At 43.0% G+C, this 14,249-nt stretch overlaps 1 protein-coding gene across 1 annotated transcript in view; it reads right to left on the bottom strand.

Annotated features, from left to right (window-relative positions):
* SLC1A1 (solute carrier family 1 member 1) overlaps positions 1-1,799 on the bottom strand; it is a 59,294-nt gene extending 57,495 nt beyond the window's left edge. Inside the window, exon 1 of the mRNA XM_075488377.1 lies at positions 1,621-1,799. Coding sequence (XP_075344492.1) covers positions 1,621-1,711 — 91 coding nt within the window. The 5' untranslated portion in view covers positions 1,712-1,799. The remainder of the gene's footprint in view (positions 1-1,620) is intronic.
* Between the last annotated feature and the right edge of the window lie 12,450 nt (positions 1,800-14,249).

Below are 14,249 nucleotides of genomic sequence, written 5' to 3'. Positions count from 1 at the left end.
CCACATCACACACTTCAGTTCTACCTACATTCGTTGAAGATAATAAGAGGGGAATATTTCTTAACCACTTCCGTAATTGGGAAGTAAGCATGTCAACTCATAGAAGTGTACCTGACAGTAGTACATGACAAAGCAATTGTACACACACAAACACATACACACACTCCTCCAGTTGCTACAGACAGATTTTCAAAGCAAGCCCTTAGCACTTGGTACACAGAACTCACAAAAATCTTTCCACTTACTAAAGAGGTAAAAAAGAACTGAGATCTTTCAAATACTGAATGTGTGGAGGAAAACACACATGTATACACAAGTACACCTCTGATCACAGCTTAAAAATAGCTGGGTGGAATTCCAAAAGAATAATTGTCTCCTGAACAAACACACACAGAAATAGATATGTTCCAGCCACAATTCAAATCAGCAGAAAAGTCATCTGAATGAGACCCATCAAACAGCAAGTGTTGTTAATGAAGTACTTAAAGCAGCACTTCTCTACAGAGGCAATAATGCAAAGGAAGCTCTGCTTGCTTAACATCATAATCATCACCAGGAGAAAATGAAAAGGGTGTGTGACTAGGACCAAAACTAAGTCCTACGGAAAAGCCTCTTCGGCCACCTCATTTGACAGCTTCTCTTGACCCTTTTGCCCACCTATTCTTAAGATGGCGTTCAACTCATTTCTCCTTCAGAAACTCGTCGGCAAGAGGAGAAATCCTCCTATCTTTACAATGGCACCCCTGAAAAGCCCACTGAAAGCAGGGCGGTATTGCCAAACTTTTCCAGTTGCATTGCTTGCTTAGGCCATCAGAGCACCCCAAAGCCACTACCAACGCTCTCCTGCCCAGCAGCCTCCATCTCAGCGGGGCTCCAACCTGCAGTCGAACCGAAGGCGCCATCCGTCCGGCTTGTTCCCCCGAGGTCAGTCCCGACTGAGCATGCTGCGGTCCCCCCAAGGTGTGCGAACGGGGCCCGGGGCACAGCCTGCCATGCGTCGGCCGGGGGGCCCTGCAGCACCCACGCACGAAGGGCTCACAGTCACCCGGTGCACTTGCACGTTTTTCACCACACAGTTTCACCCTACTAATTACCAGACCTTTGTCACACAGGCTGGAGGGACGCACCCGGGGGGAGGCCCGGCCCAGAGGGCCCCGGGCACCCCGCGTCTGGGCACCCCGCTGCCCACCTGACCGCTCGGGCGCGGGGGGCGCCGCGTTTACCCACGCGAAACCCCCTTTTAGACCGGCCGCCACGGCACCGTACCACTGCGGAGCTGTTGCCCGCGGCCACGGCGGCGCGTCGCCCCGGCCTCGGAGCCCCTCAGCCGGCCTGCGCGCCGCCGGGGGGGGGCAGCAGGGCCCCCTCGCCCGCCGTTAGAACCGTTAGCCTTCCCCGGCACGGGCGCGATCGGGGCGCGGGGGGGACGCGGGTCGCGGTCCCCGCTCCCGCGGCCGGGAAGCGCCCCTCGCTGGCTTTGCCCGGCGCTCCGCCGCGGGCCCCGGCCTGGCGCCGCGCCGGCCTTGCGACGGGCAGGGCCGTAACGTGCCGGGCAAGGCCGGGCGGGGGGCGGCGGCGCCGCACTCCCCCCCTGCCGCCCGCCTTCCCCCGCTCACTCACCCATCAGCACGGCGGCCACCGTGCTGAGCAGGAGCCAGTTCTTCCTCAGGAAGCCCGGGCAGCTGCATCCCTTCTTGCCCACCTTCGCCATAGCGGGGGGCGGCAGCGGCGGCGGCAGGGGGGACGACGGGCCTGGGGCGCTCCACGCCGTGCAGAGCCGAGCCGAGCACAGCCCAGCCGCACCGCCTGCCTGCCTGCCTGCCTGCGCCCCGCGCTGCTGCGCGCTGACAGAGGGGAGGCGGGGACGTTGCACCTCACCTGGTAACGGCAGAGCCCGGCCCTCCGCCCGCCCCTCCGCATGCCCGCTGGCCCGCCCGCCGGCCTCCCTCCCTACCCACCCCGCTGCACGCCCTCCACCTCCCTGCCCCGCCAGCCCCGCTGCCTCCGTGGCTGCGCAGCCGGCCCGCGGGGTGCCGGTCGCCTCTCCCTGCTAGCCTTTCCCGCATGCCCGCCGGGGCTGTGCGTGGGGCACAGCGTCCTCCTGGGGCGCGGGCCAGAGAGGGGAGAGGGGAGAGGGCCGGGGCCCCCGCCTTCCCCGCGGGGCCGCTGCCCGGAGCGCTTCACCTCTCTGACCCCACCAGCCCCGGGCCGCAGGGCCGGGCAAGGGGAGGAAGGAGCAAAGGTGGCTGGTGGGCCCTGCCAAAGGCTGACGACCTGTGGCCGTGGCTGGTGGGGTGCCACGTCCAAACCCCGCTGCCCCAGCTTGCTTCCCTGCTCCTGTGCCCTTTATGCCCCAGGCTGGGCCAGGCCTCTGGGTTTTGTGCCAGAGACACGCGAGCCAGCCCCCCGACCCCCATGCCAGAGGGGCGGTTCTCCCACGGCAAGGCCTGGGTCGCCACACCGCCTGCCAGGCAACCTCCGTGCTCTGCGAGGCCGTGTACGAGGCCCACGCCTCCAGGCAGAAGAGCTGGTCCTGGGTGTTGGTGGCTGCTGGAAAGCCACCAGTGGTTGCGCTGGGGACGGTCTCTGGTTAAATATGAAGGGGAAATATTCTGCCCTGTACTCCTGGGGGGAAAATTGGAGTAGGCAGTACAGAAATGGCTTGTAGGATTTCCCACTGGGGTTTTATCCTCCTAAGTTTAAATACCAAAATTGTGAAGAAGCATTTATTTCTCCATGCAGCTCCATGCAGCTCCTTGACAACGAGGGTGTCCTTCCCCCTTGCCACGCATAGGCATGATTAAGGTGTATATAATATTGGGACCCAGTTCCCTGTGGGATTACGGTAGGGTTTTCAATATCTGTTTATAAACTTGTTGATTATGTTTTTCAAACTTGGAGATCAATCGGTAAATGTAAGCCAAAAAAAAAAAAAAAGACTGCTGTTGTGTTGCTGAATGACATGAAGGAGAGCACAGAATGAAAGTTTATCTTATTTAATTATACTTGACACCATCCATTCCAAAACATACGCTAGTGAAGTTTGCATGATTTCTGTCTGTGATGACCAAGTAACTATGGCCTGGTGTGGATCAGCAAAACTGCAACTGAAACCTTGCCACATTTCCTCTTCACATGGATCTGGCTGTTCTGGGTGACAGCTTGGGGAAAGAGACACATATGTACCTTGCTGAGACAGGGAAGAGCACTGAAATCCACCTGGATGAGAAGCAAGAGCCATCATCTATCCCAAGTGTTAAAACCTGGAGCCAGCTGCATAATTTATACAGAGACTCCCAAAAAAGTGGCCGTATTTTTCAAATGTGTTGAGCAACTGCAGTAATTTGTCTCCATCTGCCACCATCAGGAAAATTTAATTAAAAAAATAAAAGGAAGCCTAGTGATAGAAAGGAAGCAGATGAATAAGTATCATATTAGTTTAATTAAATCATAAAAGGTTCTAGACTACTTAAAAGGAAAGCTGGCATACTACCATGTTACAAAGTCACAGAAAAAGCAAACCAAAAATAACTAATGCAAAGAAACAGTAAGAAACACCATGACTATGTCCAGACTTTGGTACAGAAATGTGGACGTAGTCATGACTATGTCCAGACTTTGGTACAGAAATGTGGCAAAGTATGAGTGGCATTGAAGAGGTATAGGAAGAAAAAGGCACATGAGGTTTCAGGGTGGGCAGGATTAGGCTTACCCTGTGCAGAAGAGCTCTGGCCTTGGCTCTCACTGCCACGCAGTATAATTTTTTATTTTCTCCCGCGTATACTGGGAATCTCAGATGTTGCTTTCAGTAAGTAAAAGGTCTGATTTGTCCCCGGAGGCGGACAGGTGGTGCCCCTCTGGACAGTAGCAACAAAATCAGTTGCAAGACAACTTCAGAGTTTAGGCCTTCCTTTAATTTTCTCTCTATTCACTTTCTCATGGATCCCTTCTTAAAACTTACTTTGCTTTTCTTCTGAGCTGTTTTGGTGAGCTAGAGGAAATAACTGCAATACAATGGTTCCTGAAAACTAGCTAAAATTAAGTTAGAGTTTACTTCTTCCTCCATGGAGTTTCCATGGTTTGTGTGTTTCTCTTAATGCTTTAAGCATCCTTTTTTCACATTAAGGATGCATAGTACCTTTTTGGAAGAGCTAGAATTGTCTGCAGCACTCTTAGCAAAAAAAAATGCCCTCCTACTGGTATAAAGCAATGTGATCGTAGCTGATATATGCCTTCTCGGAGCTTGCAATATCTTAGAGGAGTTGTGCAACCTTAGAAAAAACATAATACAATTATGCAACATAACTTGTGAAGGCTAGAGACATATCTTATTACCATGTTCTGCAACACTAAACAATATATATTGAATTGTATTGAAGACCTCTACATACTTTTTGTTTCCTGTCAAAGTACGTTTCTGTTCTTTTATTCTAGTGTTTTGTCCCTAAAAATATTTAAGAAAAAAAGCGTGCCAAAATTCTAGGCTTTTTTCTTAATAATTTGCCTTTTTTTCACTTCATCAAATGTAATTCCATGGACATGACCTTGAAAAAAATAAGTTGATAACTTATGGCATCCATAGAAACTTAAAGAAGCATTTTAAAAAAGACTTAGGCAGGTGAAATAGAGATGTTTTAAACATCCTGATGAGCAAGCTGGTTTTAATTTGATCTTCCTATTATAGAATGACAGACATTGGCTTTGATCCTGGATGTAGAGTCAAGCTGGCAGTTTCTGTATGGGGAGCTATAAAAGAAAAAACTGTAATACAAGTGTCCCAATAAAATGGAAAAGAATTAAAGGTAGCCCAAGCCCATGGATCATTCCTGAAATGTTGAAGTTATTTTAAAAATGAACTCAGCTATGGAAAAAGACCAAAAGAACTAATGCTTTGGGTACAGCTACCAAGCACAGCCGCTGAGCAAACAAAAATCTAAATTCTATTTAAACCATTTTTAGCCTTGTGTGATTTTGAGACATTCTGGAATAACTATGAAATGAATGGGATGCATGCGTGAAAAAAAGTCAATACACTTCATGTGTACAGATGATAGGAATACATTCTTTAGCTATATTGCTCACTGTTACAAAGTTCTCAGAGTAGATCGTGGGTAAGATTGCATGCATGATAATATAGGGGTTTTTTGTGTTTCAATTTTTTTTTAATGTTAATGAAACATACAGAGGAATCAGTCGTGAAAATCTGAACATTTGCCTGGGAAAAAGTGACATGCATTTACATGCGTGATTTTTTTCTTGAAGGCTAAGCTAATCCAGGTTACTTTGTTGTAGACCTAGGATCATACATAAATACATAACTAACTATTATATTGACAAGTTATCACCACATATTGACCTGATATATACGTAGCCCTATGTCTCAACATTCATTTCCAATCTGTAGAACTATTTTAACAACATTTTAAGTGAATTACTTGGAACATAGCAAGTAATTTCACAGGCTAGGAATATTTTCAACTTTTTGAGGCATTTGAGTGTTTCAGTGCTGGGAGAGGCAGAGAGGTCCTATGGGAACATATACAGCACAGTGTAGTGCACAGTGTAGCAAGTGGAAGCTTGCCCCTTCATAGTCCTTAAAAAATATCTTCAGAGATTGTAGTTAAGAGAGGAAAAAGTAATTGAGTTTTACTTATTTAGTCCTTCAACTTTTTCTACCTAGGTCAGCCTATTATTATCATTTGTATAAGTTTTGTTGACAGTTGATTTGATCCATAGAAAACTAACAAAGTGCCTTTTTCTCATAGTTTATGGTGACCATAGATAAGAAATTGCATCATAGGGAAATGCTGAAATTGTGGATATTGCACTTTTTAAAATGCTTTGATAAAACAACAGTATTTTAAAAATATTTCAAAAAACAGGTGCTAATAATCTACCTAGAATGCAGGTAGAATAATTGAGTTTGCTTTTTTTATTTGAAGCCAGTCCACCAGATGGGAAGTTTTCAACTGTTTTTTAATACCATAAAGCCAGGGAGGACATACAAAATTTCAAAACACAAAGTAATCAATTCCTGTCTAATATGTCTCATCTTAATGAGAAAATAATCCAATAAAAATGGTAGTATTTCTAAGTACTGTGAATGTTTCCGGTTGTCATCTTTTGGCACTGGGCCATGTTGCTGCACTGGCTTCTTTTATCATTAAAGTAACTGAAATTCTTTTGTCTTCGGAATACAGTAAGTTGAAGAGTAAAATCTTTATGGAGTTAACTAAGCACGAGCCATCAAGCACAATGCTTGTATCTCTGAATTCCAGAGTTAGGCTATTAGCAAAGTCGCCTTGCTTTGGTTCCACTCTTTAGCTTTCTGGCCAAATATGAAGGCTGAAATTTGAGACGGAAATGAAAAGTGTGATTCTGGATGGAGTTCAGTGAAGAGCCAAATGAGGCTCAAGGAAGCGCATGAAGCTGTGTCTTATGTGTGTAAGAATACTTTACTGTAACTAAGCACCCAAAATTGCAGGATTTTTCCTTATAGCCTGGAACCTCTGCCTCCTGACATCTGACCTCGAAGTTTAACTGCCATATACCCTATGTAATATAGCTGGATAAGCAAAAAAAATATATTCTGGTGCTGAGCTGACCTGTAAAATAAATAAACAAGACCTCTTTGACAGATGCTCTGACTGTCCCCAAGGGTGGAGCTGATGGGGTGCTGATTTTTATTTTCAGGGGGGATACTGGTTTCATGGCAGTAATGTCTTTGCACATGGAGATCCTGTTTAATCCAATGTAGGTTAGGTAGATTTAAGCTACCAGATCCCATATAGGTGTATTTAACTAATCCAACCCACTGTTTTAATTTGAGAGGCATATCTATTTCTATTCCAGCAGCTGGTTCTGAATACACTGAGGGATCCTTGTTATCTACTTATAACTTCCAGTAAGATTGCCCGTAGCTGCTTTATCTTCTGTTTGCATAGGTTTTTCTGCTGTCTTACCAAAGACACTCTAAACCTTATCAAATTAGTAATTTTCTCTGTATTTTCCTCAACTGAGTTTTTTTCAGAATTGTTGAGTTACTGGTCAAAATGCATTCCTTGTAGGTAAAATGGTCTGGATTTGGCCTAAAATCAACATGGAGAGGAGGGTTTTCTTTTTTCTATCTTTTTTTTTTTTAATTAAACTAAATCCTGTGCCAGATCAATGGGATTTTTTAATTTTGTTGGAGCCAATGAGATCACAGCTGGGAGGAAGATGACAGCTGAAGATGACAGCTGAAGATGGGATTTTTATTTGCTAGTTTATAGCCCTCTAATGCTGAGTATCTTTTTTTCTACCAAAACCCAGTTTTGTTCTATCTCAACTAAACACTAGTGTTTTATCAGCCATTTTTCACTGTGAAATCAGAAGAACTCACCTATGTCCAACTAACATAAAAGAGTAATGATGAAAACATATCAGAATTCCTTGATAATGGTGCACCTGTTATACTTTTAAAACCTTGGATCTGGAACACTATGTTCTAGATCACTTCGATTTTTTTCTAAGTTGTGTTCCTGTTCCCACTAAGAATACTGTGAATATCGTCACAGATTTTGATGAAAGCTGGAAGAGACCGCACTCATGTCATAATTAAAGTAACTCCTATCGGTGAGAAGTGCTTTGAATTTTTTCTTTCTTGTTTTAAGTAGTGTAAACATTTCATACAATGCTTGTACGTTTGCCTGGCTGCAGACCTTTTCTGTTGTAAGAAGGTAGGCAAGCAGCATGGGAAGGTGCACAAAAATGTGTTTCACAAATCAAGATTTAAGTGGTAGCTATGTACTATTTACAGAGGGTTGAAGGAAAGTCATGCTCGGCAAGTCATCAGGGGCAGATATGTTTTACAAAGTCCAGCAGTTCTCTTTTGCCTAGAAAGTATGATGACATAGCTCTGAAGCGATCATGAGCCAGCAGCTGTGTAAATCCAGATGCATGTTGTGGTAATGGTTTTAAAAATGGTTCTTCCTTTTTCTTAATTATTCAGACAATTAGGTGTCCATGAAAAGAGCTAGACCAACATGATTGCAAACAGTTTTCCTTCCCAGTTACACAAAATGTCAAGGATGAGTATGAACAACACATATTTCTCACAGCACCCTTCTTTAGCCTTGTGTAAGAAGGAGTTCTGGTAGTAATAATAAATGAATTCATTTTGCATGATGATTAAAAATTTCTGAGTTTCTGCAAATAATTTAAAAATGCCTGGCAGATAATGTCAGCGTAGCAGGGATGAGGTTTGTGTGGAAGGATGATCTCTTCATGGGCAAACTTGTATTCAGTAACCGATTTTTAAATGTTCATAGAAATTCATAAAGGTGCTGTCCTCAACTGATGGATAGGTCCAGATGTGAGTAAGATAGGATCAGATAGAGGAGATAAAGACATCTGCAGTCTGGAGTGGAGGCTGACCTTTTGATTTCTGCAATATCTTGCCACATGCTGACTCAGAAATGTACGCTGCTTAAGGCAAACGGCTAACAGGAATTTGAACTCGACCTGATACATGTTTCCAAGATTTTTGGGCCGTGGATCAGGCATTATTGTTTGCAGATGTGACTCGCTATTGGCTTTTGCAAAAGCAAAAATGTATTTAATATTGCTCTTTGTCACACCGATACCTACAAGGCATGTCCACCTCAGAGCCAGAATTACTTCACAGTAGCACTGACATCTGACCTCCAGGACCATGTGAGAAGGCTGGATACTCACTGTACTGGCAATCAGCTCTTATCATCCTGAAAAACAGAGAGGTTAAAAGTATGTTAAACAAATACCGTTTTATTAGTAGAATAATAAATTGTTCCCCAAATGAAGATGATGATATTGCCTTCCCATGTTGGAGTAACATTGTTTTATCTCCATAGTGTGCAAAGTGCATATTCATTGATCTATGGGGACAGTGAACAAAGGCTAAAGTGTAGGATAGTATTCTACTGCTGCTCCAGCAGTTCTGCAGAATGACTCATTATGTGATATATCATACATGTAGCTACTCTAATACATATGTAATTATAAAATTATTGATTCTTGCAGACAATTGCTCTTTACCACCCTTCACAAATGGCATAAACGGAATTGGAGGGCTCTGTTCACCCACATGCCATTTGGAGACTTATTTTAATGAAGACATAATGAAGCAGAACACTTTCTTGATAGAAGATAATGATAGCAAATGACAAAATTATTTTAAAGCTCACGTCTCTTGGTAACACATTGAAATGGATGAGTGGGTGAACACTAATTTGGAGAACATTGAGCAAGTTTGAGGAAATAGGTTAACTTACATACCCAAAGATCTGGAGGGTGAGTGGAGAAAGGCATTCAGAATTACTGGCTATGCACCTCTCAAAAATGAGTTACAGGCACATGATCTGACCTTTTGGCTTATTTCAAGAACTTGAAAATGCTTGGTGCCCTTGACATCCTTTCTAGCCAGACCTAAACAATCATTCCATTGCCAGTTTGTCACCAGGAGGTTTATCACAAGAGTTGGAGTATTAGCGGGCTGTGTCTAAGCCTCAGCTTTTTTAGGTGCCTGAACACATTAGGATATTAACATCCAGTTATAAACTAAGATTCTAGCCCAAAAGAGTATGAAGAAAAAGTTGAAAAATATAATGGTAACGTACTGTAAACACTCTGAAGGCAAGCAGAACTCTTCTTTTATAATTTTTTAAAATCTCATTATGTTTAAGCCAGCCTCACCATTTTCTAGGGAATGACTCATGATTTTTTAACACTTTTGGTTGGCAGTCCTGTTCTGTACACATCTGGGGAATTGTAGTAATTCTTGACAGTTTATTTTGTAGACTGTAAAGTCTTTGTGATAGGGACATCACTTCAGTCTGTTTTTAAGTATTGCTTTTTCTAATAAGAGTCCTGCGCCACAACTGGGTCTTGGTACACTTTCAGAACCTATATAATAATAACAATAATAGCAATCTGTAAATAATAATAATCAGGGGAAGGCCATTTGCAGTGTCCTCTATGCCCCAAATACCTTACCTATTCAGTATTATCAGCATAAGAAATTGGAGGGGGGGGATAGGAAACCCTAATTCCTGAAATTATTTTGCAGATATTATTTGTCTTTGAAAGGGATGATAACATTATTTTCTGGCAGGCAGTTTGGGCTGCAGTACGGAGGAAAACATGCAACTTGTATTACTGTTGTGATAGACAAGTACTGACTAATGGCAGAGGTCAGGAAATCAGAACATGAAGGTGGATTTGGAGAAAAACGTGGAGAGAAGCAGAAGAAAAATGATGCTGAGTTCATCCACGAGTACCGGGATTCTAGCTTGTACTAGCAAAATCATGTAACAATTCAATGCACATATTTACTTTTGTCATCTGGGAGAATATAAACCTGTAACAGCACAATTGCAACTGACAGAAAACTAGGAGATTTGGGAAAAATTGTGTACTTAGGTTCTGACAATTAACTTCTGCAGCATACTCAGTACTATGCTTGATGTTGGGTTTACTATGGATCTTCGAAATTGAGAATAAGCATAGGTGGAGTATAAGATGTTGCACTGGAACTATGCCATTGAGTCATACATGTTTACATTTTTCGGAAAGACTGGGAAACAAAGTATGTCTAGAAAGATTAGTAAAACAGTGCAAAAGATTAAAGTGTTACCTGACAGTTTGGGTCACATAGGAATTAAAAACAGCCTCCCTGTCTAATAGGGCTACGTGAGTGGAAAACAAAGAGGCTGCTTTTCTTTTCTTTTGTTACTGAAGAAAAATATAGGGGGGATCTGAAGCAGGTTTTTCCTTTGACATTTCTTTATTAAAATATTTTTGTGACCCTATGTTATCTGATGACTGATATTCACAAGTATCACACTTTCACTCCATACCATGGGGCTCCAGGGTATGACTGTGACTCTGGAAGTGGCGGGGAGCCATACATGGCAGAAAGGAGGTGGACAAGAAGCAGCAGCAGGTCAGCTTTTCTGTCTTAAGAAAAGACCTCTGTCCTCCTCTAAAGACTTATGAAACATAAGAGGGGTCCTTTCCATCCACCCTCCCATAACTATGAAGGATTGGTGATGGAAGATAAACCTGACCCTTACAGCTTTCTTTCTGTCTATCCTTTCTCCATGCTTTGAAACTTCTGAGAGAGAATTTCTGCAAGAGCTGGGGGACGAAAGCCAGCAAAGGATGTATCACCCCAGGAGGAACAGGGTGATTACCATGTGTTAGCATGTCTCCACAAACTTAGATGAAGGGATGGCTGACAAATTAGAGCCCTCTGTGAACTGCAATGAAATGAACACCAGCAGCTGTAGCTGTAATGAAATAGCTGATATTTGAAAATTTCCCATGGTTTGGAGGCAATATTATTTCGAGACTTGAAGTTTAGCCATTGGGCTTTGGTTCAGCCACATTGCAAGTCATAGGCCAAATTTTCATGGTTGTAGGAAAGCCCTAAGACGCCAAGCATCTGTCTCAGTGCATTAGCTGCAGAAAAAGCCTGCTAGGAACAAGGAGGAGAAATGAATGCAGTGCAGTGCAGAGGAGCCAGGTGAATGCTCAGTCAGTGTGGTAAGTAAATCTTATACACAGCTGTTAGCATAGAAGAGACTATATTTTAGTGCAAATTATGCAAGTAGATTGTACAGTGGTATGGTCATTGTTTCAGTATATCATGTGAGGGATATTGTTGATAGTAATTCACAGGACACGAGACTTACTGTCGTTCTTAGTGTCTTCTTTTCTGCCTTGTCACTATTTCAGTCCTGTTTATGCCTTCTAGTGCTTCAGTTCTTAGGCCTGTGAAATGAGCATGATGATGCTTGCTTCTCACCGGAGTTCCATCTAACACTGGTAAGGGAACAGTGCTGTACAGGAGGTAAGGATTTCTAGTTTATTAGTTACAGTAGCCAAAGGAGAAATCTTGAGGCTTTGCCTTAGGGCTTTAATCTACCTGATAATTAGCTTCTAAGAAATCCTTTAGCTAGAGAACAGTAAACAACAAATTAGGAAATAGAAAGAAAAACATAAGAAATTACCTTTTTATTTTTTTAAGTGTTAAAATATGGGTATTTTAACACCATGTTGTCATGGAAATGCTGCTGAGCTTGGAGCAGCTGACTTTTCCAGCCAGCCAGAAACTTGTGGTCACCAGCAGCAGGTAGGACTTCAACCTGTGCTTTTAGCAAGCTTTATAATTAAGTTCATCCATGGCAGGTTAAGCATATTTTCACAGTTCTGACAGAAATGTCCTGTGAGAGCAAATCTTTCTGAAAATAGCCTTTAGAGAGGCAAAACGCTTCTGAGAAGTAGCAGTGGAAAGTCTTTGTCATCCAAGAGGACATAAAGTCCCTCCATGCATCAGGACTTAACCACAGCACAGCAAATTTGCCTGGTAAGGTTTTCAACTGACTGAAACACAAAAGTATTTTAACAAGTGAGCAGCTTATTTTGTTCTGTGCTAGCAAAAGGACTGTGTGAAAGTGACCCCGCACTGATGCTCAGTGTCAGCGTGGCTAGTTCAGAAGCATGCAGAAGGCAGCCCCTTCCCATGGCAGCAGCAGAAAGTATTCAAGAAGCTCTTTGCAGATTTTGCTTTACGTGTATATAAACTCATATATATATGTGTGTGTGTGTATGCTACAGTGAACATTGAACTCTGCCCCCCCTCTCCCTGCTCTGGCCCAATTTGTGAGGAGACCTCTGTGTTAGCATATCCCCCTACTTTTGTCCTCTTTTCACCTGCTAAAGAACAGGGGAGGACCTGGGACCAAGTGTGTAGCAGAATATTATCTTTCAAGCTAATAGATTCAGTTGTAGGTTTGCTTCAGAATTTTCACAGAGGTGTCTCCAGCTCTCCAGGTTCTCTGGATCTGGTGACCTCATGAAGATAGGACCATGGCAGTAATCTCTCATATTCTCAAGGAATCAACCTGTAGGAAGGAGTAAAACATGTTCTTTGTCACAGCAGGAGTCACATCACAGGAATCATGTTGTATAGTCCTCACAAGGTCAGCTGATATTGGGGAATTCCTTTTCATCTAATGTGTCTGCGGGGTATTCCAGTTGCATCAGTCTAAAGAAATCCTGATTAACCTTAAATGCTGTTATTTTCAGATTGAGACCACCTGTTTTCTTGAAAATAAAAGTACATTCTGCATTGCAAACGAAAATTTAATGTCAGGGATAGAGCCTGTTGTAGCACTGAATTGCCTAGTCTCAAATTTTGTGAATGTGAAGGTCAACAGCAGGATCTTGAAATAGAGCTTATTACCAGCTCTAGTGTGACACCATCGCAAGGACAAGCCAATGAATCATGTGTATAAATTTGTTTGGAAGAGGCTGCATGTTGAAAATAGCCATCTAACAATTTCTTACTTTGTGGTAAATGAATTTGTGGATAATTTGGGGCTGATAATCCTTTCTACTGGCTTGTTATGTCACCTTGACAGGAAGGTAAGGAGGAAATTCTAATACATACGGGGAGATGTTTGTTCAGTAAAATTACTTTCAGTGGCGGGTTGGTCACTTAGTTTTCAGATCCAGTGGCACTACAAGTGATCACAAGTTGCAAGAAACAGGAAAGAATTCAAACTGGACAGAACAAGGCAGAAAATCTCAGAACATGGGATTTCTGCGTGCATGTGCTGAGAGAAAAATTGAATACGCTGGTCTAAAAGGACCAGTTAAGTTCTGAAGATCCGTATGCCAATATTACTAGTGAAATATCCTAACTGGCCAATTTGCTAGAACCCTTCTCTTAATGAAACTTCTACTGAATGGAGTAAACAGTCATAATTTTCTTTTTTTTTTTTGGTTGCCTTGGCTTTTCTCAGTTTGAAAAATAAAACATTAAATATCTAGTAGAGGCCATTTTTTGGCAAGGAGGTTTGGAATTAATTGTTTAAAGTGTTTTTCCAATTACTATTATATGTCACTTCAGCTGTGAGTGTGATGCTGGAAGTTTGTTATTGCAGTTTTTCTGAATTCTGGGAGACAAGGGCCTGAACATGAAACAGAGGGAGTTGAGGCAAACCAATACATTCCTGTGAATCAAACAACCATAGGGGCAGCCTGGACTTGGGAGTGCCCAGTCTGCATGTATCATCCAAGACACGGGAAGATTTGTCCATGGCAGCTTGGCTGATTACATTGAACCCTTTTTTTCCCCCATCTCTGCTACAAGACAGACTATGTTATTCCTTCCATACATGTAGAAAGTGAGATAATAATTTTGGGTGGGAGTAAGTCAACAAAGA

Source organism: Mycteria americana, chromosome Z (genome assembly GCF_035582795.1).
Source record: "Mycteria americana isolate JAX WOST 10 ecotype Jacksonville Zoo and Gardens chromosome Z, USCA_MyAme_1.0, whole genome shotgun sequence".
Taxonomy (NCBI): Eukaryota; Metazoa; Chordata; class Aves; order Ciconiiformes; family Ciconiidae; genus Mycteria; species Mycteria americana.
The sequence above is the reverse complement of the archived record's forward strand: the minus strand, read 5'-3'. Positions and strand labels throughout refer to the sequence as shown.